The sequence below is a fragment of the Ranitomeya imitator genome, chromosome 7, assembly GCF_032444005.1.
Source record: "Ranitomeya imitator isolate aRanImi1 chromosome 7, aRanImi1.pri, whole genome shotgun sequence".
NCBI lineage: Eukaryota > Metazoa > Chordata > Amphibia > Anura > Dendrobatidae > Ranitomeya > Ranitomeya imitator.
Genome location: NC_091288.1, coordinates 203,541,295 through 203,568,378, shown reverse-complemented (window position 1 = coordinate 203,568,378; position 27,084 = coordinate 203,541,295). Strand labels below are relative to the sequence as shown.

Below are 27,084 nucleotides of genomic sequence, written 5' to 3'. Positions count from 1 at the left end.
CGTGGTTCCTGTAAAGCAAAGGAAACGGTAGTTGGAAGAGCGAGGTCAGAGGCGAGAGGTGACTAGAGGCAGCAGGGCAGGTCAATAATAGAGATATCTGCGTGTGCCGAGAGGGGCGCCCTAACTCCAGCTGACAGCGGCCATGTGATGCACTTGCTGCAGTTTCACTACCTCTGCTTGCTGGCAGTGATATACGATTTAACAGTTTTCAGTATTATTGATATAAGAGGGGGCACATTGGTAATTGTGAACCACAACTCTTATTGTGCTGCATGGGGTATGCTGGGACTTGTAGTACTGTAGCTGATGCACTTATTAAAGGCTAAAGTATCTGTTTTCTTCCCACAGGACCGCGATGAGTGACATCCGCCATTCTCTCCTGCGGCGGGATGCCCTTAGCGCAGCCAAGGAGGTGCTCTACCACCTGGATATCTATTTTAGCAGCCAGCTCCAGAGCGCCCCCGTGCCCATGGTGGAGAAGGGGCCCATCGATTTACTGGAAGAGTTCATCTTCCAGGTTCCCAAGGATCGAGGATCCCACAAGGTTTCTGTCTGTTCCTTACATTGTATCACCCTGCAGGAAGTTCGGGTTCTGCTCCCCTGATGTCTGGGAATGAGCCCGTCACTGGGATTTGTGTCATCTAAGGTTATAGAACAGGGAAGTGATCACAGTGTTTGTGTTTTGCAGAGATTTCTGCCGCTCGTAACTATTTGTGTCGTCAGCACATGGTTATCTGCAAGCCTCATCCAGATGAAAGGCAAAGTAGCAAAAATCCCTGCAGCCTATTTTGCTTCCAGCTTTGCTCTTGTCTCTCTTCTGTTTTTGCAGATTTTTGCTAAAGGGGTGAGCTATGAACATAATACGTTTCACAATTGGAAGCGTTAAAAAGAAAAAAATGTTCCTGTGCTGAGATAATCTTGTAAGTGTGCCCCTGTACTGTGTAAAGCCTGTGTCTGGCCGTACAGGAACATGGTCTGATCATACCACAGCTCCTGGTCAGGGGAGGAATCGTAAATCACTTCAGATAAGGGAGCATACAGATGACACTGCAAAAGCTCACAATTGCTTCTTACTGTGAGGTAACACATTTGCCTGCCTGTTTTATCACAGGAGTGTTTCTGCTGTGCCACCAGCCTTCTGAGCTAATCATATATCAAGTTAATCACATACAAGCTCTGATGGCCACTGGCCTGATCATTCCACAGCTCCTGGCCTAGGGGAGGAAGCATACGTAACTTATGATAAGGGAGCATACACACGACATAGCGGTAACACATTTCCCTAGCTCAGTAGCCACCAGAGCTTGTATGTTACTGGCTTGATTTATGATGGGCTCAGAAAGTTGGAGACACTGCAGAAACAATCCTGTGATAAAACAGGCAGGGAAATGTGTTGCCTTACGGAAGCAATTACGAGCTCCTGCTGCGTCATCTGTATACTCCCTTATCATAAGTGATTTATGCTTCCTACACTGGTCAGGAGCCGTGGTTGTGCCGATCAAGAACAGAAGCAGACACAGCCATTACACAGTACACAGCAGGAACGCATTTACAAAATTATCTCGGCACAGGAACATTTTTTTTTTAACGCATCCAAAATTGAAACTTATTATTATTCCAAAATCTATTAATTAAAATGTACTTTTTTTTTCTGGGACAACCCCTTATCAGTGAGTAAAGGTGCTTAAATGTACAGTATGATTGCTGATTGATGAGGGTCCCCTCAGTCACGAGAACAAGGATCTCGTCTGCCCTTTGAATAGAGCGATTTTCATGCACGCACGCTACTATGTCCTTTACAGTTTATAGACTGGTGGATAAGTGCTGTCTATGTCAGTGTGCTAAAAAACTGAATGTAGTGGTGGCCAGCAAGTGTGACCGCTTCTGGGAGATTTGGGACATCTGCTCTCATAATAAAAGGGAGTAAATAATCAGGATTTATCTCCTATTACATGGACAGGTGATAAATGCTTTATTTATTTAATATATTCTAATTGTATATCCAAAATAGTGAGTTATTTCCTATCCATAAGGTAGTAAAATTAAAGAGGTATGTTAAGAAAGAAGGTATGCTAAGGAACGCCAATTTAAAAAAAAAAAAATAAAATAATGTAGCTGAAGGAATATAATCCAAAGATGGCTTATTTTGGGTGGCAGAAAACAACTGGTTTGGGGGCTAAACCGTCTACACCAATCACTGTTTAGTGTGTTTATTTTGTAACAAAGGGGCTGGAGTGCCCCAAAACATGTTGGTTTATTCAGGTGGCAGAAAGCAAGGTGCGAATGGACCCCCTACTTCGGGCAAGCTTCCCAAATATTCATTGGAACCAGTTTGCCCCCGGAATAAGATGCTTTTTGCCACCGGAATCACATAACTCGCTTTAGGCGCACTCCAGCCACTTCATCAAAAAGCTTACCAAGCATTGATTAGTGCGCTGGCCTGATAAAGGAGGCAGGAAAGCCCCGAAATCAGAAGTTGTTTTTTTGCCACCCAAATAAGCTGTTTTTGGATTATATTCCTTCATCTACTTTTTTTTATCGGCGCCCCTTACCATACCCTCATTTTTAATATACTCCTTACGTTTTACTATGGCCGAACCCACATGGGCTATTCGAGAGGGAGAGGGGGCTGCCAATCATCGCTTTGGTTCCTGAAAAAACTTGATCACTTTTTTAAGAGAGAGTTTTCACTGATGTTGTTGCAACATTACCAATATGAGCGTTGTTTCTCTATGAAGCACTTTTTTTCTTTATGCTCTAATATCCATAAGGTAGGGATTTTCTACCTGATCGTTGGGGGTCCCACGACTGAGACCTCTAGTGATTCGGAGAAAATGGTTCTCATCTTGAATGGAGCAGTGGTGCGCATTTTTTTTTTTTTTTACCTTTGCTCCATTCATTTTCTGTTGGCCATGGCCCAGTGCCATGTTCAGCTTTTCCCTAACGATCAGTAAAGCGTCCCCTATTATGCAGATAGGGAATAATTTGTTAATCTGCACGCTATGAAAATCTTTCAAGTAAAGCTACGACGTCTATCCTGTCCTCGCATTATTTGGCAGCAACTCGCCTAATCTCTTCACTGACAAGTGGCTCAGTCAGTAAGTGTCCCAAAAATAGTGTAATCCGGGGGCTAGACAAATAAAGTACCAGGACCCATTTGGAATATTTGTAGGGCAGCACGGTGGCGCAGTGGATAGCACAGCAGCCTTGCAGCGCTGGAGTCCTGGGTTGTAATCCCACCTTGGACAACATCTGCAAGGAGTTTGTATGTTCTCTCCGTGTTTGCGTGGGTTTCCTCCGGGTTCTCCGGTTTCCTCCCACATTCCAAAGACATACTGATAGGAAATTTAGATTGTGAGCCCCAACGGGGACAGTGATGATAATGTGTGTAAAAGTGTAAAGCGCTGCGGAATATGTTAGCGCTATATAAAAATAAAGATTATTATTATTATAATAGTGGCCAGTGCCCCACCACCAATATTACTGTTCTATATCATACATAAAGGAAACGTATGGACCCTAATAATGGATACGTAATTTTGACCCGATTTTTCTCCCTTCAGCGATTCACGGCCTTGCAAGAGCTGCAGCTGCTGGAGATTCTTTGCAACTACTTCCAAGACCAAACCAAGGAGGCAGTCCGCCAGGTCATCTTCTCCTCGCTATTCAGCCCGCAGGGGAATAAGGCAGATGAGCAGCGTATGGCGCTCCTGGGGAAGCTGACGTCCATGGCAGTGGCGGTATGCAGGTTGCCAGTGCTGGAATGTGCTGCATCGTGGCTCCAGGTACAAAGTCATTTGCCATCAAATGCTCACAGTGCTCAACCTCTGCTTGCTGTCAGTGAATTCAGAATCCTATTTTTAATATGCACGTTGTCTTACACTTCTGTTGTGTCCTCTGATGCAGCGCACTCCTGCCGTGTACTGTGTACGTTTGGCCAAGGCTCTGGTCGGTGACTACTGCGGCCTAGTTCCTGGCTCTGTGCAGACCCTGAAGCAAATCTTTAATGTCAGCCCACGGTTTTGCTGCCAGTTCATCACTGCGGTTGCAACACTGTATGATATGTCTTCAGGTAAGAGATTGTATCCTATATTGGTGAAGGCATCATGGATGATCCCTTTACTAAAGCAATTTTTTTATTTTTGCAGAAGAACTTATTCCTCCTCATGACCTCCTGGAAATGATCGTGTCTTGGATTTTCGAGGATCCTCGTCTGATTTTGATCACTTTCCTTAACACTCCTATTACGGCCAACCTGCCTATTGGTTACTTGGACTTCTCCCCATTGATGGGTCTGGTGAGGTGGTGTGTGATAGCCCCTCTGGCCTACAGACGCAAACAAAAGGCCGCTGGTGGCGGTCCTATTGGGGTAGATCAGAACCTCTACTCCAAGCTACATTTGAGTGTCTTACAAGGTCTCATGGTCCTCCAGACTCACCTGACAGAGAAAAGCCTGTATGGGCGATTAGCACTGATCATATTTGAGCAGCTCGTGCCTCTGGTGGAAGAACTGGGACAACTCTGCGAAGAGCTTAACCCGCTGAATGCTGAGCAAGAGATGGAGTTGGCATTGGATCGGCTGGCGCAAGCGTTACAAGTCTCGATGGCTACCGGAGCGTTACTTTGCACTCGGGGTAAATTTTATATTTGCTAAATCCAGGACTAATGGGTTACGTGGCAGAGAGTCACATTGTAATCAACGGTGCTACTTCTTGAGTTGATGCCTACTGTGCAGGAGAACTACCAGGAGCCGGAAATACCACAGGTAGCAGGAGGGTCGCGGTGCCCTTATCTGGTGGCCACTGACTACCGACGTGGCTGCTAGATCAGGAACCTGCCAATCGTTTTTGCTCCAGTCCCCACTGATCACATATCCTAGGGATAGGCCGTCACTTTGTGAGATGGCAAACCTGAGAAGCTTGAATTGCCCAGTGTGCACGTCCTCCAGGCGTAGATGTATGACCACAATCCTTAACAGTTAATTACTTTTGTTTCCCTTGCAGATGACCTGAGAACCCTCTGCGCACGACTCCCCCATAACAAGTGAGTACCCCGCTGTATCCTATATCGATCGTTAACTGGTGTATTAGACTAATAATAGAAAAATGAACTCCTGTCACCTAACTTCATTAAAATAGTTTTTTAGTCCACCCTTGGTGTGTGTGTGTATATACATAATAAATATAAATGTAGGGATCATTAGTATATGGGAGGGGAAAACTTTTTAAGATGGGTGGTGACCATGGTGGGCGGCCATTTTGATGTTGGCCATTTTGGATCCAACTTTATTTTTTCCAATGGGAAGCGCGTCATGTGACACATCAAACTTATTGAGAATTTCACAAGAAAAACAATGGTGTGCCTGGTTGTAACGTAACTTTCTTCCTTCATGAGTTATTTACAAGTTTATGACCACTTGTAAAATGTGTTCAAAGTGCTGCCCATTGTGTTGGATTGTCAGTGCAACCCTCTTCTCCCACTCCTGACACACTGATCGCAACACCGCAGAAGAAATGCTAGCACAGGCTGCCAGTATCCGTTGTTTCAGAGGCTGCACATCTCGTATCTTCACAGCATAGACAATTGCCTTACAATGCGAGATGTGCAGCATCTGAAACAACGGATACTGGCAGCTTGTGCTAGCATTTCTTCTGCGGTGTTGCTATCAGTATGTTAAGAGTTGGAGAAGAGGGTTGCATTGACAATCCAACACAATGGGCAGCACTTATAAAATGTGTTCAAAGTGGCCATAAACTTGTAAATAACTCATGAAAGAACAAAGCTACGTTACAACCAAGCACACCATTGTTTTTCTTGTGAAATTCTCAATAAGTTTGATGTGTCACATGACGCTCTTCCCATTGGGAAAAAAAATGTTGGATCCAAAATGTCCGACTTGAAAATGGCCGCCATGGTCACCACCCATCTTGAAAAGTTTTCCCCCTCCCATATACTAATGTGCCACAAACAGGAAGCTGATCTCGCCAACCATTCCCATTTTATTTAGATGTATCCATATAAATGGCCCACCCTGTATATTCTGTGTTTTTAAAGTGTCCGCAATTTATTTATTTATTTTTTTACTGAAATGCATGCGTTCTGGTCTAAAAACAAAATAAATAAAAATCATCTGTACAATTGGTTTTCATTAAACATTTTGCGCTGTTTGCAGTCTATAACCTCTTTGTTGCACTGTCTATTGCTGGCTGCAGAATGAGCTAACTGGGTATCCGTTAGTGAGCTCACTAGGACGGTCTGAAAGGGAGTTTCTAAATCTTTTATCTGTCTTTTTATTTTTTCTGAGCTCCTCTCAGACCACATTAAACCCGGAAACAAACAAACTGTGAAAGCAAAACGGTGCAAAATTGTAAATGTAACGCAATTGCAAAAATAATTATTAGCAGCAAATGTAAATAAAATGTCCCAAAATTTAGACAACTCTTATTTAACCCCCATTCCTTCCCCATACTTTTTTTTTTTTTTTTCTCTTCCAGCTTAATGCAGTTGGTGGTATCCGGTCCTGTGCAGCCGCCCAGTCATCCGACTCTGACCCCTGCGTTCTATCCTCACATCCATACGCCACCTCTGGGTTACCCCACACTCCCTGCTCATGCAGCGTTGCCCGCACATGCAGCATTGCCCGCACATGCAGCGTTGCCCGCACATGCTGCTCTTCCAGCACACACAGCCCTACCCGCGCATACTGCTTTACCCGGCCATGCAGCGCTGCCAACACATCCTGCAATGCCCGCCCATGCAGCGCTGCCAACACTCCCCACACTACCAGGACATCCTGTGCAGACGTTCATGCCTGGCATGACCTTTCCTTATCGACCTATGCGTTGATTACCTCTATAATATTCCCGGAGAAGGACTCATAGTTACAGAGGACAGACGTACACGGAAAGTCTTCAGGGATGCGCCGACCATTGATATTCCAGGCCAAAAGGATGGCATCACATATTGGCCACAGTAGGCCGGGGACGGACAAACTCCCACCACTGGATCACAGTCACCCCCTGTGGACTGTAATAAAAGTCAAGATCATTCACATTTTGGATGTAGGTGGAAAAAAAAGAGGAGACAATTCTCTTAAAGGGGTTATCTCCCATCTGTGGGGTAGGGGAAACTTACTGATTGCTCTGGATCTGACACCTCCTCTCTATTCCTTGTCTAGAGCACAACCTCCCATCGTGAGGTTTCCTGATCACTGGGTCCCCAGCAATAAGTAACTTATCCCCTACCCTATCGATTTTTGGCAATTTTACCTGGTGCGATCATGTTGGAGCTGGATTGAGAGAGCATAGAGACCATTGGGATGGATCTTTTTTTATTATGTATATATAAAATATATATAGTAAAGAAATAAAATGATAATTATCCGACATCGCTGAGCAGATCCTCCGCTCTGCTGCTTTCTGAATGCCCGGCCTGCAGTGCCAGGCTGCTCCTGCATCTGTGCAATAAGACTTGAATGTTAACCCGTCTTACGCTCCCCAGATTGAGGGTCTTTTATGGATGTTAAAGGGGTGGGCTAACCTTAGACATTTAATATAGATGCAAGTCTCCGATCCAGAAGGAAGAGCGGTCCCGGACCCCTGTCCTGCCTGGCCAGGTGGACAATGACTGCGCATATGCAAAGCTATCGTCATTCACTTTTACAGGAGTTGGTATGAAAGCGAACAAGTGCGTCCACACTCGCGGCCCCCTTGGCTTTCATTCTTTGCCTCGGTGCACAGGGTTTGGGGGGGATCCACATACAGAACTTTCCCGGTGGGCTTGTACTTTGGTTGCTCCCTAATCTAAAGTGTTAGCTCCTTGTTGCACGGCACGTACGCTCTTCATCTCTGCTAATAGTAACACTCCCAACATGCTCTAATAGGGCCTGGTGGGAGTCGTACTGGAGAGATGCAAGTATAAGGCCATGTTCACACGTTCCTGATTTCCCTGCTGTTTTTTCTGCACTAAAAACCGCAGCTCTTGGCAGAAAACGCAGGTGCGTTTTTTGGTGCGTTTTTTGATGCGGTTTTTAGTGCAGTTTCTGTGTGTTTTCTAGGAAGTTTTTTTAGGGTTAAAATGGCTGAAAATACCCTAACCCTACCCCTAAGCCTAACCCTAGCCCTAACCCTAGTTTCTAACTGTAGTGGGGGGAAAAAAAAAATATTTTTATTTTATTTTTGTTGCTACCTATGGGGGTGATAAGGGGGGGGGGGGGGGGGGCATTTACCTTTTTTTTATTTTGATCACTGTATGGTTATCACAGTGATCAAAATGTGCCTGGAACGAATCTGCCGGCCGGCAGATTCGGCGGGCGCACTGCGCATGCGCCCGACATTTTGGAAGATGGCGGCGCCCAGGGAGAAGACGGCCGGACGGACACCGGGAGGCCCGGTAAGTATAAGGGGGGAGATTAGGGCACGGGGGGGGGGGGGGGGGGTGTCGGAGCACGGGGGGGTGGGATTGGAGCACGGGGGGGCAGCCACACTGCAGCGGTTCTGCACCACAAACCGCAGAAAACCCGCAGATATTTTTTTCGTCTGCGGGTATTACTGCGGGTTTGACCTCACAATGGAGGTCAGTGGGTGCAGAACCGCTGCAGTTCCGCAAAAAGAAGTGACATGGTACTTCTTTTTTACCGCAGCTATTCAGCGCGGCTTTTTTTGGGATTTTCCACAATGTGTGCACAGCAGTTCCTGTTTTCCATAGGGTACATTGTAATGTACCCTGCATGGAAAACAGCTGCGGACCCGCAGCGGGAAAATCGCGGCAGTTCCGCATTAAAAAAAGGATGGTGTGAACATGGCCTAAGACCACTGCTATATGGACTGGGAATCCTGCCTACATTTTCGGGCTGGTTTCTCTTGATGGCTATGAAATATCTTGCCTAAAGGGAAAAAAAATAGCTCTTGGAATTGTTCCTCTGCCTCATAAATCTATAGCGAATCCCCACATATGCTGGCAGTTAATAACTGATGGTGGTCTGACCTCTGGGACCCTCACCGATCCTGAGAATTAGGAGATGTGGGGCTGCTTCCGTGCTCCCACCATGAACAAGGTCGCGCTGCGTTTCCCTGCACGGCGGGTGGCTGCTGTGCAGGGGACACATTGATGCTGCAGCCCCGTCAGTCACTCCCGGAGGTCTGACCTAACGGAGCAGAAAGGGATGATATTCCCGTACCAGTAAGAGTCATGGGACTGGCTGCAGTTACCCCGCTGGTCACTCAGAAGAGTAGTCCGAAGTGTCTGCTCGGCAGGCGGGAGCGCGACGCTTATGCAGGAGCGGAGCCGTGCACTTCTGACAATTCTCTTCTGCAGTCAGTAGGGGTCTCCGGACCCCACCGATCTGCAGAGCTTTAAGGGAATCTTAACTTGTTGGTTTTTTTGGAGAATAGCCATTTATCGCCTATCCATAGGTTAGGGGATAACTTGCTGATTGCCGGGGTGCGATCGTTAGGAACCCCAGAGATCGAGGCTCCGTTGCTCCATCCTGGATGCACTGGCAATCTGCTCCATTCATTGTCTATGGGACTGCCGTAAATAACGGCGTGCAGTCCCATAGACAATGAATGGTGCAGGCATTGAGCACAGGCACTGCCACTGCACTCAGGATGGGGTAACAGAGCTCTGGGATTCCCGACAGCCAGGTCCCCAGCGATCAGCGAGTTATCCCCTATCCTATGGATTAGCCCAAACTGACAGCATCAGCGCAGCACACAGCCTTGTAGGCGACATCGCCCCTGCAAAATCTGCACTTTTAGAAATCAATATTTCTGCCATAACTAAAGTGTAATCAGATATTGATGATTGACAGCTCTGGAGAGAAAGCCTGCAGGCGGAATAGTGCTCTGATCGTCTTGGCCACGCCCAGGGTGCACCGATAACCTCATTAACATATATAATCAATCATGGTTTCTGGATAATGGAGGCAGCGATCAGAATAATACAGGGGCGATTATTACAGGGGCGCCATATCCATACAAGGCTGCCTGCTTAGCTTATACTGTCAGTTTGGGCCGACACATTCCCTTTAAGTGACTACAAAGGGTCTTTCACCGGAGGACCCCACATCCGGAGAGTCCATTATAAGTCGGTGACTGCTCCGCCTGCGTTAGTGCAGATTACATAATAAATATGGACGCCGCACAAGCAAAATGGAGCGTGCTGCCCTCTCCCCTACACAGAGTGGCCATTTATTATTTAGTTCACACGGTGCGTTTGTAGTATCCGCAGCGGACACAAGCACGTGCCCTCCACGCACGGACACAGGACGGAGCGAGAGCGTGACCGTCAGCGCCGCAGTACGTGCGTGCACGGTGTCAGTCAAGACAGTGTGACCGGCGGGCCGCGCCTGCGCGTAGAGGAAGGACTCGTCTCGCGGCCTTTGTTGCTATGGAGATCGCCGCGCACACGCACGCACCCTGCGCACAGCAGCAGGCGGACTGCCGGGTGACGCGCATGAGCTGGAGAGGAAGATCGGCTTCCTGTTCCTGTGCTGCCGACAGCAAAACAACTGAGGGACCAGCGGCGACGTCACCGCACCGGGAGGAAGCGGGAGAGAGCAGCGCGGAGGAGACACGGGTAATGCAGGCGAGAGTGTGTGTGAGGCGTCCCCAGGCGGAGGGATACACTGTGAGATGGGATACACTGTGAGATGGGATACACTGTGAGATGGGATACACTGTGAGATGGGATACACTGTGAGATGGGATACACTGTGAGATGGGAAACACTGTGAGATGGGATACACTGTGAGATGGGATACACTGTGAGATGGGATACACTGTGAGATGGGATACACTGTGAGATCAGATCCTGGGGGCTGCAGGATACACCTGCCATATAGGTCATGCTCCAGAACTGCCACCTCCTTATTAAAGGGGTCCAAATACTCAATCAGCAAGCTCCTTTTAGTTGGTGTCTGTTTACATCTTTAATTCCCTGCAGGACCCCTTTAATTGAGTTGTATGTATGTCTATATATATATATATATATATATATATCACAACAGGACCCCTTTAAGGCTGTTCAGTCACGGTTTGGTCTCCTGCCCCACGGGCCTCACTGGCATACACGAGGCTTGTGGGGCAGGCGGTCCGGACACGGGACTGGACCCCCATAACTTGCCGTTACCCCTCAAGTTGCAGCTTTAGGCTACGTTCACATTTGCGGTGCGTCGGGCACAACCGCGGCGACGCATGCGCCCCTATATTTAACATGGGGGGCGCATGGACATGCGTTGTGTTGCGTTTTGTGACGCATGCGTTTTTTGGACGCAAGCGTCGGGGCGCAGAGGACGCTGCTTGTTGCATTTTATTTGCGCTATAAAAATGAACGCATGCATCACAAAACGCAGCGTTTTGCATGCGTTTTTGCGTGCGTTGCGTCGCCGACGCAGCACACAACAACGCGAATGTGAACGTAGCCTAGCATTGGCTCGTGAGCCCCTTAAACGTTTGGAAAAATTCACCAACTGATTTCATGGCAGATCTTGCGGATTTCCTTTCTGCAAAAATACCGGAGGATGACGCGCGGACGCTGCAGACTACGGCTACACGTCATCGCTGGGGACCGCCGGGGAATTTACATGCTGCGTACTTAGCAATCGGCACCGCCGGACACTTTCTGCTTCGAAATTTTCCGTAGGACGTGGATGAGAATTGTTAAAAGCTCGTCCTGCTTCCCACTGCGGTATTTCACTGCAGACACTATAGCTGAGCTGTGGATCTGTATATCATCAGAGGACCCCTTTAAATGGGTAAAATTGCAAAGCGCTTGTAAACACAGGCAATTTTCTTCTTTAACCCCCGGAGCTTTTTTCGGTTTTGTGTTTTCATTTTTTCGCTCCCCTCCTTCCCAGAGCCATGGCTTTTTTTTTTCCTGTCAATATGGCCATGTGAGGGCTTGGTTTTTTTTCGATACAAGTTGTTCTTTTGAAGACACCATTGGTTTTACCATGTCGTGTACTAGAAAACGGAAGTGCGGTGAAATTGCAAAAAAAAAAAAAAGTGCAGTCCCACACTTGTGTTTTGTTTGGCTTTTTTGCTAGGTTCCCTAAATGCTAAAACTGACCTGCCATTATGATTCTCCAGGTTATTACGAGTTCATAGACACCTAACATGTCTAGGTTATTTTTTATCTAAGTCGTAAAAAAAATTCCAAACTTTGCTAAAAAAAAATTGCGCAATTTTCCGATACCAGTAGCGTCTCCATTTTTCGTGATCTGGGGACAGGTGAGGGCTTATTTTTTTGCGTGCAGAGCTGGCGTTTTTAATGGTACCATTTTTGTGCAGATGTGTTCTTTTGATCGCTCGTTATTGCATTTTAATGCAATGTCGCGGCGACCAAAAAAACTTCTCGCTACGCCAGTTAGCGATCAGGTTAATCCTTTTTTATTGATAGATCGGGCGATTCTGAACGCGGCGATACCAAATATGTGTATGGGTTTTTTTTATTGTTTTATCTTGAACGGGGCAAAAGTGAGTGATTTAAACTTTTATATTTTTTTTTATTTTTTTCATATTTTTAAAAACATTTTTTTTTGTACTTTTGCCATGCTTCAATAGCCTCCATGGGAGACTAGAAGCTGGCATAGCCTAATCGGCTCTGCTACATAGGGGCGATGCTTAGATCGCCTCTATGTAGCTAAATTACAGCATTGCTATGAGTGCCGACCACAGGGTGGCGCTCACAGTAATCCGGCATCAACAACCATAGATGTCTCCAGGAGACCTCTGGTTGTCATGCTGATTCACCGCTGACCCCTGATCACGTGACGGGGTCACCGGTGCACGCATTTCCGGCCAGAAGTGCTTGTAAAATGCCGCTGTCAGAGTTTGACAGCGGCATTTAACTAGTTAATAGGCATGGGCGGATCGCGATCCCACGTGCGTCTATTGCGGGCACATGTCTTCTGTTGAAAACAGCTGACATGTCCCGGCTTTGATGCGGGCTTACCACCGTAGCCCGCATCAAAGTGGGGGTTCTTCCATTGGACGTACTAGTCCATCTGATAGCAGAAAGGGGTTAAAAAAATCCTCTTTATTCCCAAGAAAGGAGGATTTTTAGTTTTTATAGCTTTCTGCTCCTTGGCAAGGGTGCTGTGCACCGCTGCAATCTTATCAGCAGTGGCTGGTCTCCAAGGGAAAAAGCACAGGGCTTACAAGCTTGTTGATGTAGAGCTTATAAGCACTGCTCTGAAGCTGCGGTCTTCCTATGCTGCAGAAACAAAGCTGTCTTTACTTGCAGCATAAGAAAGAGGACAGGGCTTACAAGCTTGTTGATTTAGAGCTTGTAAGCGCTGCTCTGAAGCTGCGGTCTTCCTATGCTGCAGAAACAAAGCTGTCTTTACTTGCAGCATAAGAAAGAGGACAAGGCTTACAAGCTTGTTGATTTAGAGCTTGTAAGCGCTGCTCTGAAGCTGCGGTCTTCCTATGCTGCAGAAACAAAGCTGTCTTTACTTGCAGCATAAGAAAGAGGACAGGGCTTACAAGCTTGTTGATGTAGAGCTTGTAAGTGCTGCTCCGAAGCTGCGGTCTTCCTATGCTGCAGAAACAAAGCTGTCTTTACTTGCAGCATAAGCGAGAGGACAGAGCTTACAAGCTTGTTGATGTAGAGCTTGTAAGCGCTGCTCTGAAGCTGCGGTCTTCCTATGCTGCAGAAACAAAGCTGTCTTTACTTGCAGCATAAGAAAGAGGACAGGGTTTACAAGCTTGTTGATGTAGAGCTTGTAAGTGCTGCTCCGAAGCTGGCGGGATACATCCAGATTCAGTGCCCCTGCGGTCTTCTTATTTTGAAGAGAAAAAGCTGTCTCTGCAAAAAGAAAGAGGACAGATCGGACCCTCGGCATGATCATCAGGAGCTCCTGAAGAGAGATCATAGGAACATCCCTTTAATTTGTCCGTGTTTATAAACACCTGTGTAACCTTTTTAATTCCACTTAAAGGGGTATTTTATCTTAGCAAGTTATGTCCGATCCGCAGGATAGCGGGTCACTTGCTGATCTCTGGGGGTCCCAACACTGGGACATCCATCCATTGTTTATGGGACTGCAGGAGATAGCTGAATACACGGCTCTGCTATTTCCCGCAGACCCAGAGGTCGAGTATGTGCACCTTAGCTCCATTGAAGACCATAGTCCCGTCTTTGGAATTGCTGAGGGTCCCAGCAGTCGGACCACCATCAGTTAGCCAATGCAAAGGAGATATCATACAATTTTGGAAATAATCCTATAAAAGGGGCTTCTGTGCAATTAAGGTCGTATTTTGTGTTACGGCTTCAGTTCACGGCCCTGGACCAGTACTGACAGCCTCAGTGGCAGCTGATGGAGTGCAGTGGGCCGGTGCCTGCCAGGACGTGTGCAACCTGTCGGGCGCTGGTCGATGGGACGTCATCCCCACTTTATGCAAAAGTGAACCGCACCTGAGTAACCCTTTAAAGACCCCATAAAGAAGTAATGTCTTCCTTCTTTCAGGGCTTGTAGAGCGCCCCAGGTACCCGAGGTACCATGCCGCCATATAGCCGAGATCCCAGCCACCTGATGGCAGGAGTGAGGGGGCTTTGCGGCACCATCGGGAGTAATCTGTGTTCTCGTCTCCTTTCTGTCTTCAGCTCATGGAGTCTCTGTAAACGGTGGAGGGGCTCGGCCGGGAGACGCTGATCCGAGGCCACGCTGCTCCAGAACCAAGGTGAGGCTGTTTGCCTTCACGCTGCCCCATAATCCGCTGCCTCCACGCCCGTACTGCGTGTAGGGTACGTCCTCTATCTATTGGGCGTGCTTGTAATCTCTGCTGTGCCAGGGTGCAACAATCACAGTCTCTGGGCACATACTCCAAGGATTTAGTGTCTGGGCAGACAAAGGCGGCCGATCCTTGGCACTTCACGCACGAGGCTGCTGTGACTTGGGTACCTGATACCCGAGGCTGCTCTTGGGTTACAGTGGTTGGATACAGGATACGGGAAGTGTAATCCTTCAGCTCGCCTCTTCGGAGGAGGCTGGGGGTGGTAGTGTCTGGACGGGTAGAACAAAGCTGTTGACGTAAAAGTATACTGCCCCCTGGAGGAGAATTTCTCATGAACTTATTTTTATTTTTCTGCCGTCGCTGCCAGGTGTGAATGAGCGAGGAGGGCTCCCCCGCTGCTCTCGCTGACACGGTCCTGCGCTTCCTGTGCCATGATGACATAGACACGGTGAAGGAACTATGTGCCGACTGGTTTCCCATCGAGTAAGTCTATCCCCGAGGGGGCGGCCATTGCCCCGAGCAGTATTGGATATCCTATGTACGTCATCCCTTATTACGATCCCTCGCAGGTACCCGGATTCCTGGTACCGAGACATCACATCGAACAAGAAATTCTTCTCCCTGGCTGCCACCTACAATGGGCAAATAGTGGGCATGATTGTAGCCGAAATAAAGAGCAGGACCAAAGTGCACAAAGAGGTGAGTGGAAGCGTCGCCATCTTCTTATATCGCCCTTGTCGGCGTCGTCACCTTAATTCTTTATTTCCCTCCTTGTAGGATGGGGACATCTTGGCGTCCAGCTTCACCAGCGACACGCAGGTGGCATACATACTGAGCCTGGGCGTGGTGAAGGAGTTCAGGAAACAGGGCATTGGTGAGACCCGCGGCGGCAGACCGCAATTGGTATCTGTGCTTACTCACTCGCTAATGGGCTTTTTTTTTATTATCAGGGTCCCTGCTGCTGGAAAGTCTGAAGAGTCACATCTCCAGTACCGCCCAGGACCTGTGCAAGGCGCTGTACCTGCACGTGCTGACCACCAACAGCAGTGCCATTCGCTTTTACGAGAACCGACACTTCCATCAGCACCACTATCTGCCGTACTACTACTCCATCCGCGGGGTGCTGCAGGATGCCTACACGTATGTGCTATACCTCAACGGAGGGCACCCGCCCTGGACTGTGATATATCCTTCTCAGATTAATGGGGGTTTAGGAAAGAAGATCCTTCAGTTTTTCTCCTCTCTCCATATACACATGCACTCTCACTTCAGCTGAGCGTGCATGTGTTCTGAATAGGAAGAGGAATGTAAATGGCTGCTGGACACCTCTGTCACTGGGTTAACAAAGGATCGGGCATGTTGAAATCCAACATGCCTGATCCTCCAAAAACATTTGCTGTCAGAGAAGAGTCGGGACTTCCCCAAACACATTTACTGGTCAGTCATTTCCACCAAAATTAGCAGGTTTGGCCTCCTTAAAGGGGGTTTTCCTCTACTTAGATATTGTTGGCCTTTCCTTAGAATATCAGATCGGTGGAGTCAGACACCCAGCACTCCACTGATTTTTTTTTTTTTTTTTTGCAGCTCCCTCGACAGCTGGATATATGGAGCCGGAATAGCACAGATTCATACGCTGTATAGTGCCCGTTCTTGAGTACTGCAGATCAGCTCGTGTTGAAGTGAATGGGAGCTGAGTTGCAGTACCCCAAAACGTCCACTACACATTGCACTATGCGTCCGGCTGCAGCTGCATACAGCGGATCAGTCAGGGTGCTGACTGTCGGACCCCTCCGGTCTGATATCCTAAAGATAGGCTGTCAATGTCAGCACTCGGGACCCCTTTAAAAGATGTCTAGTTGGCTTCAAGCATTAGATAGTGGGAGAATTAATGCTATTCTTTTACACCATGTCGAGGTCGGCCATACTTTCTTTACTTCTTTATCTTCCTTAATGTTTCTTCACGGACTATCTGCAGCACCTGGGTTCTGCCCTGGCCGGTCTCAGCCCATGCTCGCTGCCCCAGAGGATCTACCGCCAGGCCCACACTCTGCTGCGTAGTTTACTTCCCTGGTCCAGCATCTCTGCAAAGAGTGGCATCGAGTACAGTCGCACCATGTGATAACAGGTATGGCACACTGACACTGCAGGAGTGCCGAGGGCACTGTCACCACTGACACTGCGGGAGTGCAGAGGGCACTGTCACTCCCATGGCAGGTCGTGTCTATCATGTACTACCAGAAACTAGGGCAGCCATTGCACGGCTTAAAGAATTTTCAGGGAAGTCCCTAGTGCCTACATGATAAAGAAAAACCATTTCTGCAGCCAATTTACATGTTTCCTTATTTTTGCTTCTGTCTCATTTCACTTTCTTCTTTTTCTCTTTTGTCATGTTGTTCCAAGCATCAATTAATCATATTAGACATAACACCAAACACAAGGGTACTCCCGTGCTGTGTATAATCTGGAAGTTCCTATGGCCACAGGGGGCGCTGTCCTATCAGATGTAACCATACATTTAAAAATCATTTTCCTATCTATAGAGAGAACTGGGGTACAGCCTTCTTTGGCTGATGGGAGACAGGGCTGCATGTGTCCACAGCTTTTTCTCTTCTAATCTATGGGCTTTATGCAAACTTCTGCATTAATGGTTATCACTGATCCTGATAAAGGGGGTCCCCCTGTGAATGCACATGACATGCAGTGGAGCATTGGTCATCAGAGTGGAGCAAAAAGAATTGCAGGACACTGGTCCATTGGCCACATTGGTAGCCCTGCGATCTTCCTCCTAACCCCAGAGCCGCCTGTGATTAGTAGATTTGATGGCCGTTGGTCCAGGGTCCTGCAATGAACTCTTTCCTTTCACACAGGAGACACCAGACCTTTGTTCTCGGGATTAAAAGGGTTGACCCATGGGGGAGTCTCAAAGTCACTTGTGTAAATGAGCATGTGCGACCATTGCTCCATTCACCGTATAGGAGTGATGGTCGCACATGCTCGCTCACACACGGGACTTTAGGACCCCTGTGTGGGGGTCTCGGCATCTGGGGCTCCCAACGATCATACACTTATGCTGGTTGAGACACCGTGTCACTGGTGGCACTACCCTAACACTTAATAATTTCTCCCTTTTCCTGCAGATCCCCATGGCTGCACATCTCCGTGACTGCGCGCCGGCTGCCAGAGGAGCGACACGGTCATAGGATACAGGGTCGGTCTTGCCTTCCACGCTCTCGGCAGCCCAGGATCTGTCCTGCACACGACTTTTTATGTACAGGACCTGATAATGGGATCTTCATTACTTTCTGGCTGCTGCTATATAACCCTTATGGTTTCCTAATGAAAACTTTCAAAGAAGATCCCGTTCTCTCCGGCGACACAGGAAGCAGCCTACATTCTGCCCTATTTTTGTAGCCTGGAGCTGCATGTCTAATTTTTTTTTATTTTTATGACTTCTATTTTTTTCCTTACAATCAGTTGATGTTGGTGTCTACATGGTTGCAGAGTTTTACATATATCTATCTATCTATATATATATATATATATGCAGCGGTTTGTGAGGCCTCTGCTATGTAGAGGACACAGTCGCCCTTCCCATTCAGGTCTTCCTTATGTGTTGTATGTGGCACAAGGAGCGTGCGGTCCGACCAATACTGACATTATCCTACAGAGCGTAGCGGAGGACCCATCCCAGTACAGTAATGGCGCCCTCTTTTCAGGCAGGGTGTGTACATTGGGGTCCTATCTTCATGCCAACTGGCAAGAGTTGCTGTCAACTGAGACAAAGCAGATGCCAAGTAATCGCGTCATGCAATTTTTTTTTTTTCTTTGTTAACCCTAGCGTTAGCCTTTTTTTTTTTTTGCAAAACCTCCCTCATTATCCTCATGCCTCACCGTGCAAATACCTGATTAATATAATGGTAATGAACAGCGCAAAGTTTGGCTGCCCCGCCCCTCGGCTTCATGCATTTAATAGCCGCCGTCACATCATGCCACATCTCTGCCTGGCTTATTAATCAGATTTGTGTTGTTTCCTAATCCATAGATTTATATTGTGTTCCTTTTATGGACTGTATCATATTTGCAGCATGTTTTTTGTGATTTTTTTTTTTTATTTTTTTTTTATTATTATTTTTTTGGCTCATCCAATTTTAATTTATTTAAATTTTTTTTCCTTTAGTACTGACTTTGCACTTGTCCACGTACATGCGTTTGCTCATATTAGTACATAATTAAATGTAAGATCTATACAATGTCTGTTACACTTTTCTCGCCAGCACATACCGTAAAGTCCCTAGATGACCCTGTATGCTATGTAATTGGGTGGCAATAAACAAGTGCGAAGGGGGAAAAAAAAAAAAATCGCAGGCCCTTCACTTAAAAGTGGCAAAACCTGGCACCATAATAAACTACGTATGCCCATTGCCCTCCAGATTGCATTTCCCAATATCGGCTTTTATGTTTTTAAAGAAACTTTTTTTTTTTCTTTTGCAGAAGATTTTTGTGCTATTCACCTGCGGGTTTTAACTTCTTCAATGCTGTCATTTTGATTCGTAGACGGCAAATGATGGCAGGTCAATGTTTTGCCAAACGTACCTCGTGGGCCGCAGCTTATAACTGGCAAGTATAGTGAGGGATATGCAGACATCTCTGTATTGTGGGTTTGACCAAAAATTGGAACCGTGGCAGATCCAGCATTGGCAGAAAGAAGGAAAGTGTAGGCATGTTATGTGTGAAGGGGGGGTGGTGTGTCTGGCGACCGTAACGTCGTGAGGTTACGTAGGCGCGTTCACAAGCGGCAGGACTCGTGGCACTGTCCAGGCGGCTTCTTCTGACGTATTCTCATTAGTCGCCCCTCTCCACACACCTTTCGATGGGGAATGGTTAGGGACCGCACACACCCTTTAAGGCTGTGGTCATGTTACCATATGCACTTACGGTAATTTTTTTCCGTATTGCCAAAACGGTGGGCCTTACCATTCTTCCTGGTGTATGTGAACCAGGTTTTATTAAAGAAATCTGCTCGTCCTTGTAAGATTCGGACCCCCGTCCCCAACCTGTGGCTTTCCTAATCCAAGCCTGGGCTCTTTCCACACTACATGAAGCTTTTCATCGACGGCGTATTTTGGAAAGATTTCCGATGTCGGGGTCCGACGTATACCGCTGTATAGGCATGCGGTAGCAAATGTCAGGCATAGGGTCCTATTAAATGTAAAGGTCGACCCCCCCCCCCCCCCCAGTATAATTGGGGGGTTAGGCTCTTATCTGTGTGGACAAAGCCCAATATTTATAGGTCGGACTCGGAACAGAACACAATGTGGACAGAGCTATAGATCACCATAGGGTTCCATAATGATTCAACCTCACTTCAGTAAAATTATTAGTGGGGGTGTAAGGGTCTTGTATTTGCATTATGACCCCCTAAAAACGGGCTCTGTAAAAGAAATATAATTGTGAACTGAAAAACTTGCCCCCTATTGCAATAATCTCAGATCTGCTCCACTTGATCTAACGCTATTGCACTTTTCCTTGTAGCAGCAGAAAGGAGGACAGAAGGGGGCACATCTCTTATTAAGGCATGTATTGTTTCCTCTCCCTCGCTGACCCACAGCGGGGGGGACGCCGTCAATAGACCACCCATTAGTGCTCGATTTGACATTGGACGGAGGGGATTCACATCATATGGAGGACATAAAAAAAAAAACTGGACAAATAACTTTAAAGTTTCTGCACTTTCACAAAACTTTTTCACGCGTCCTATATTTTGATTGCACATATAAATGAGAGAACATAAGAGCTCATCTGACCTCCAACTCGAAAAATGAGGCTTCATTGAAAGTATATGAAAGCCGAACCGGGCGGGGAACTTCTGATCCTCCGTTTTGGCGTCCAGACCACAACTTCTGTCCAATGTTTGGTAAACTTTCAGCAATGTCTCGGGATATCGGTATGTTCTGCTTTGCATCGGTCCTGGGTGTACGGACTGTGCGGCCGTTCTCCATCATATGGTTTTGTGTGTGTAGTGTATTGCACACTTTAATTGCACATGATATAAGAATCCTACCAGTTGTCATTCTGTAAATCTAGGGCGCGAGACACTTCTCCGGTATTTCTGCCCCCGCCTAGCTGTACATGAATACGTGTGTCTTGTATGTCAGGTTATACAGTGTGCGTGGGTGATCGAGTGTGCGTACACAACATTTTGGTTGCTTTTTGCGCCATCGCTGCACCAGTCATTGTGAAACCCTTTGGATGTTTTCTATTTATGACAAAAGTGTTGACAAATAATAAAGTATATTAGAACCATTGTTTCCTGGCCATTGATGGGGTCTCATCTAAAAAGTGGTCCTGACCGCCCCTAGGAGCATTGCAAGGCATCATGACCGCTCCTATGAGGACTTGCGCTGCGTTCCAGTTTCTGTTCGATTTATACGGCGCCTTTAAGGAGTTGCTAGTTGTGCAATTTCCCTATACTAACAAACCCCCTTCCACGCCGAGTATCTCCTATACCGATGCCTTTGTAGACGAGGGGGAGCACACGCGTTACAGCTTAGGAGAAGATATGGAGCAATCTTGTAGCACTGCAGCTCATCTGCAATACTAAACACAACCTGTGAACAGAGGTGGCGCTGTTTTTGGGGATAAGATCATCTGTGTAAGGGTATTTGCCCACTTTTAGTTTTTTTTTTTTCTGTTGCAAATACTTATGCGTTGTTAGGAAAAACACGTCGTCTTGTATTTTGATGCATTTTTTAATGTGTTTTTTTTCCCTATTAAAATAGGTGAAAGAGGCTGAAATTGCTACAAATCTGGAAGGAAATAAAATAAGCAATGTGCATGAGATTTCAGATATCTCATTCAGGGCTCATTAACGTTGTCAGTATTTTCCACGTAGGAGAAAAACGCATCAATTATTCTGACCAGAGTGTGGTCCGAGTGTCATCAGTTTTTCTAGTACAAGGAGAGAAAAATAAGTTTCTGCACCTTCTCCATATTGACGATCTGTGAAAATCGGACCACGCTTTGATGTCATCCGAGTGCAGTCCAATTTTTATTTATTTTTTTTTACGGACCCATAGACTTGCATGGCCGGTTTTGAGCTCATGTGTTTATTAAAATTGAACCGTGTAGACTCCCTCTGCCTGGTATTGGGGGCACAATGGTCACTCACCAGCCGCACATGACGTGGCAGGGGGCTAGTAAGTGTCAGAGGACCCCAGAATGCCCGATATGGCATCACCAGCGCCGAAGTAAACCTGTCTCGGTCCCGCTGCCTTGGAGGACTAAATTGCAAGTTAATGGGTCTGTGAAAAAATTGGACATCCAAGTACGCTCTGATTTTCACAGAAGGGCAGAAAGGCGATTTTGATAAACGCGCAGTCTGGCCAGGATTTGCGGCTGTAATATGGAAGCAAGATGCTTCCGTCTGAATAAAACCTAAGTCCCCCCCCCCCCCCAGAATTGTACAGATTTGCGACATTTACACTGGACCTCTGGCCATCAAACAGTTAAGCCTATGTGTGGAGGAATGCATGTGGTGACACAAGGGGACATGTTTCGGCAGGCCCAGGTGATAGTGCACGTTGTGTCCCTGCCAGTCACAATGCCCTAGGAGGTATCAAAGAAAGACTCGAAGGGGGGCTGTCCACCACCCGGGCAGGTCGGATCATGCCGAACATTCCTAGGTGATGGTACGAAGGGTTAAAAACTTGATGGACCTGTTCAGAATGGCCGAGCCCTTTGCTGCCAGTGGATTAGCAGTATTATGGAATATTGGCGGCCAGGAAGGACCTGGTTAATGGGACCATATGGTGCACCTTTTTATACATAGTGCCATAAAATTTGCTACCCCAATCCGGGCACCCACCAGTAACAACCATTAAAGTGACCATAAAGATTGTTAATATCTCTCTGTGGGACTACAAACCCCAGCAGCTTCTACCAGTCAACAAAAAAAACTCCTTCCAATACCACAAGTGATAGTTCCTTACACCCAGCTCGGCTGTAAAAGGGTTAACCCTCCCGACACCCGATCTGCGCGCGACTGAAAGATGAGGTTACGTGGCTTTATTCTTTACGTGTAACACAAGGAAGAGATCGGGAAATTACCGTCGCGTGGTCACGTCACACGATATTGTCTGACTGACCTAAAGGGATGGACACGGTGCCTGCTGCCTGTATCAATACATTCTGCTCCACCTGTAATATGGCAGAGGCTGCCTACCATATGTAAGCAGAATAATAATAGCAGGTTTAGGTGGGCGTAAGCTAAAACATTTGTTATAAACAGGCAAAAAAGGCCCTGAAGTCTAGACAGTAAATATAAGTACTATATTAATCGGAGGGTATAAAAGAGTGCCAATATTAAGATCTCATAGATCCTTTGTAGACTCATCCCCCTGAGGACGCTGGTCAGGCGAAACATTAGGATAGGAGGTAATAAAATATAAAATAAATGTGATGACTGCACATCACATTTAGATTGTTTTTGTCATGCTTGATTCAGTCTCATGCTGTTGAAAGAATCATTCATAAATAGTGATGAGCGAATATACGCGTTACTCGAGATTTCTTGAGAGTTTAGAAAACTAAATCTCCGAGCACTAAAAATACTCGGTGGACACCCAAGCGTGCTTAGGAAATCTCGAGTAACTAGTATATTCGCTCATCACTATTCATAACCTCTCTGACATGTTTCGCCTGACCAGCGTCCTCAGGGGCATGGGTTTATAATGGTGTGATGATATAATATGTTAATATTAGTATACTTTTATGCCTCACTGTACTCTAGTCCCTCACTGTTAATTGGATAAAAAAAAATAAGTTTTGCTTTACAGTCTAATTTTTAGGGATTTTTGCATTCGACAATCTGTATATAACAAATGCTATATATGTATATACAGTGTATATATATATATATATATATGCCTCACGTATTGGCTCTGGGCTTATGTTAAATAATCACACCTGTCGTTATTATGAAAATGGCTAAATACCGTATTATGTACGTTATAGACCACCCTGAGGACGCTGGCTAGGCGAAACATTAAGATAGGGGGTGATACTATATCAATAACATGGATGGCTGCAGTCCATAAACAGTATCACATTTAGGCCGGGGTCACACTTGCGTGTGCAATGCGAGGAACTCACATCAATGCCCGGCACTGCCGCCGGCACTCAGGACCGGAGCATGCGGCTGCATGTATTTGCAGCTGAACCCTACAATTCCAAGTGCCAGCGGCAGTGCTGGGCATTGATGCGAGTTTCTCGCATTGCACACGCAAGTGTGACCCCGGCCTTAGATTGTTAGTCATGCATGATACAGTTGCATATGGTGTTAAAAGAATCTTATAGTGTCTCCCGACATGTTTCGCCTGACCAGCTTCCTCAGGGGAATGGGTCTATAGTGGAGTTATAATGTGTTAATATTGGTACTCTTTTATGCCTCACTGTACTCTAGTTCCTCACTGTTAATAGGATGCTATAATAAGTTTTATTTTGCAGTCTAGAGTTTAGGGATTTGTTTTTGCGTTTGACAATCTGTATATAACAAATACTATATATAAGCCTCACGTATTGGCCCCAGGCTTATGTTGAATAATTACACCTGCCATTATGAAAATGGCTGAATACTATGTCTTAACATGACGCCATCAGCAGCTGGTACATCTTGACCTGTCTGCAATCGTTGGTGTCACGGCGTGTACCCAATTTAAGAGAAGCCTAGATATTAGCCACCGGTGGGACCTGATGGCCTACTACTATGCTAATTTACCCACAGTGAAGAGTTTGTTGCGTCAGCCTCCATGTTATGGGGTAAGTTGAGATGAGAGCACATTACAGAGCGGAGGGATGAGTGTGGGGCCGACAGGTGCGTGACAGGTCCTTGCCAGGTGACGGGATCCAATTAATAATTCACTCAGTCTTGGAATATTTATCGAGCTTGTGTTTGCTCACAGCTTGTGTGTTAGTGAGGGAGCGGTGCCACACATGCCCGCGAGATCCATTTCACCAGGGGAGACGTTCCTGCTTACATCAGAGTGAGTTATCTTGGTCTCAAATTAGGCTATGTGCACACGTTGCAGATTAGCCTTAGGAATTTCTGGTGCGGATTCTGCCTCCTGGCACAAAACGCACCTGCGGATTTGTCACGTTTTTTGCTGCGTTTTTTTCTGCGGATTTGCTGCGTTTTTTACCCCTGCGGTTTTCTATAATGGAATGGGTACAAAAACGCTGCAGATTCACAAAAAAGAAGTGACACGCTACTTCTTTTAAACTGCAGCGTTTCCGCAGCGAATTTTCCGCAAAATGTGCACAGCATTTTTTTTTCCTCATTGATTTACATTGTACTGTAAATCAATTGCGGATCTGCAGTGTTTCTGCACCGCAAAAAACGCTGCGGATCTGCAGAGAATCCGCAACGTGTGCACATACGGATGGTATCCGGTATACCAGTTCTAGACCAGTATGGAAGAACTGGTAAGGGTTGGGCCGTGACACTGGAATCCGATGAAAAGTGCTCCACAGTCAAGTGGAAAGCGCTTCAGGAAATGCCAGTTTTTGTCAAGAATTTTTGGAGAAGGTTTCTATTATTGAAACAATGAGTATTTGGGCCCGTTTTTTTTTTTTTGTGTGCATGAAAAAAAAACCTAAAATGGAGCATATTACAGTTCCAGTTTTTTATAAATTTCATGCCACTGTGTTTTTTTTTTTACGCAGCAGAAATTAACCTGTGGGGCATTGTTTTCAAAATCCTAAGCATGTCAATATATCTGGTAGTAAATATGCACTTTATATGCAAATTTCCGCCATAGACTTGAATCAGCAATGAGAGAGCTTGCTTGAATGATAATCGAGGATTTCGGCGTGCTAGAAAAATATGCTCAAGTCCCCACGTCCGTATGTCGCGCGACTGTTTGACAGCTACTACACATACATGGATTACCTATTAGGCAATCCCTGCATGTGTAGCGGGTGTCAAACTACCGTGTGACATGCAGCCGCTTCGTCTCGAACATATTTTTCGAGCACACCGAAAATACTCAAGTAAGTTTTTGAAAAACGGAAGGCCATCAGGTGCAATCCGGCGGTAATACAAGTCTATGGGAAAAAAAAAACGGATTTGGCGGCATAATTCACAGGATCCGTTTTTTTCACAATTCGCCGGATTGCGCCTGACGGCGAAAAACGGATGTGTGAAAATAGCCTAGGCTGGTTTCACACATCAGGTTTTTTTTATTTTTTTGTCTGGTTTATTTAACTCATCAATGCAAGACAATATCCCCAGGAAAAAAAAAAACACAATAGCATGCAGAAGTTTAATGGGTAGGAGAAGCTAAGATTTTTTCTTATATATACGTGAAAAACTGATGCAACAACGATTGTAAAAACTGACACATGGACGAAAAATGGGTCCAGCACACTGAAAAAAAAGATGCATGAGGAAAAAATTTTCCCATACAAGAAAAAAAAAAAACGGTATATGTCCAGCCGACCTTAGCGTGACTCAAAAACTACTTAAATTTTCCCTTTTTGAGGGAAAAAGTCACAATTCATTCACATTGCCAAACTATTTTGCAGTAATTCCACCATTTTTCTAGAGTTCAGGGATTGGTGGGTCGTGATGTGCAGCCATATTCTGTCATAATAGCGCTGACCTCCTGACCTAAACGTCTGTTTGGGACCAGAAAACGCCCCGCGCTGACTTAGAAGTAGTGGTGTTGAAGTGCAGGGCCACAACATGGCTTAGAGGGGCAAAAGAAAGTGTAAATATGGGAGTGTTTTTTAGCACAGGTGTGTGAGCAGGATGTTTTGGTCTATATATTTGTTAGCCCTGGACTTATCAGTTGTGGGAGAATTGGTGGAGTGGAGGCAGGAGTGGGTGACGAATTGCCTGAGGAAACACTCTGTGGCGGGTCACCTAGGAAACCATGTAGTAAGGCCTGGAAATCAACATGGCCGTGACCATCTCTCGCAGCCTCAGACATCTCTGTATATTATGGTCCGACTACTACGGACCACGATGTACAAAATGGCCGCTGGAACCCTGACCCAAACATATAGACCTATGAGGCTGTTGAGTTCAGGCCAGGAGACCGGCGGCCGGTCCGTACATCGCGTTCCGCACTCGGGCCGTGAAATGTGGATGTGTGAAATAGTGAAGGCACATGGAATATACTATACAGGACGATTAATTCATCTGTGAATAAAGAGAATTATATGTCAAATCTTCCCATACATAGGAAGTGAAGTGTGCACATCCATATTTCTTCCCTGATCTGACATGACCTGTTGACCATGAAGGGAGTTTTTTTTTATGACTGATGGATAACATAGTCAAGTGCAT

General features: G+C 46.3%; 2 protein-coding genes across 6 annotated transcripts; both read left to right on the top strand.

Moving 5' to 3' along the window:
• INTS15 (integrator complex subunit 15) lies at nt 1–7,387 on the top strand. Of its 4 annotated transcripts, none has more exons than XM_069734450.1 (7): nt 1–58; nt 349–544; nt 3,564–3,785; nt 3,907–4,072; nt 4,149–4,634; nt 5,004–5,043; nt 6,495–7,387. In XM_069734450.1, exons 2-7 carry the CDS (start codon nt 356–358, stop codon nt 6,844–6,846), a joined length of 1,455 nt encoding a protein of 484 aa, XP_069590551.1. In that variant the 5' UTR covers nt 1–58; nt 349–355; the 3' UTR covers nt 6,847–7,387. The 4 variants fall into 4 exon arrangements, with proteins under 4 accessions (XP_069590551.1, XP_069590553.1, XP_069590552.1 ...); XM_069734452.1 differs by having other exon boundaries at nt 3–44; XM_069734451.1 differs by having other exon boundaries at nt 7–80.
• A 2,989-nt stretch (nt 7,388–10,376) lies between these two features.
• NAA60 (N-alpha-acetyltransferase 60, NatF catalytic subunit) lies at nt 10,377–21,043 on the top strand. 2 transcript variants are annotated; one of them, XM_069734448.1, is made up of 8 exons: nt 10,377–10,578; nt 14,608–14,684; nt 15,106–15,221; nt 15,308–15,437; nt 15,516–15,612; nt 15,689–15,923; nt 16,701–16,863; nt 17,876–21,043. In XM_069734448.1, exons 3-7 carry the CDS (start codon nt 15,112–15,114, stop codon nt 16,855–16,857), a joined length of 729 nt encoding a protein of 242 aa, XP_069590549.1. In that variant the 5' UTR covers nt 10,377–10,578; nt 14,608–14,684; nt 15,106–15,111; the 3' UTR covers nt 16,858–16,863; nt 17,876–21,043. The 2 variants fall into 2 exon arrangements, with proteins under 2 accessions (XP_069590549.1, XP_069590550.1); XM_069734449.1 differs by lacking the exon at nt 14,608–14,684 and having other exon boundaries at nt 10,488–10,578.
• Nucleotides 21,044–27,084: the final 6,041 nt, after the last annotated feature.

Coding starts and splice junctions, on each gene's coding strand:
- INTS15 (XM_069734450.1), top strand. CDS start 356: ATGAGTGACATCCGCCATTCTCTCCTGCGGCGGGATGCCCTTAGCGCA. Junction 545..3,563: donor AGGATCGAGGATCCCACAAG/GTTTCTGTCTGT, acceptor TTCTCCCTTCAG/CGATTCACGGCCTTGCAAGA. Junction 3,786..3,906: donor GTGCTGCATCGTGGCTCCAG/GTACAAAGTCAT, acceptor CCTCTGATGCAG/CGCACTCCTGCCGTGTACTG.
- NAA60 (XM_069734448.1), top strand. CDS start 15,112: ATGAGCGAGGAGGGCTCCCCCGCTGCTCTCGCTGACACGGTCCTGCGC. Junction 15,438..15,515: donor GGACCAAAGTGCACAAAGAG/GTGAGTGGAAGC, acceptor CCCTCCTTGTAG/GATGGGGACATCTTGGCGTC. Junction 15,613..15,688: donor GTTCAGGAAACAGGGCATTG/GTGAGACCCGCG, acceptor TTTTATTATCAG/GGTCCCTGCTGCTGGAAAGT.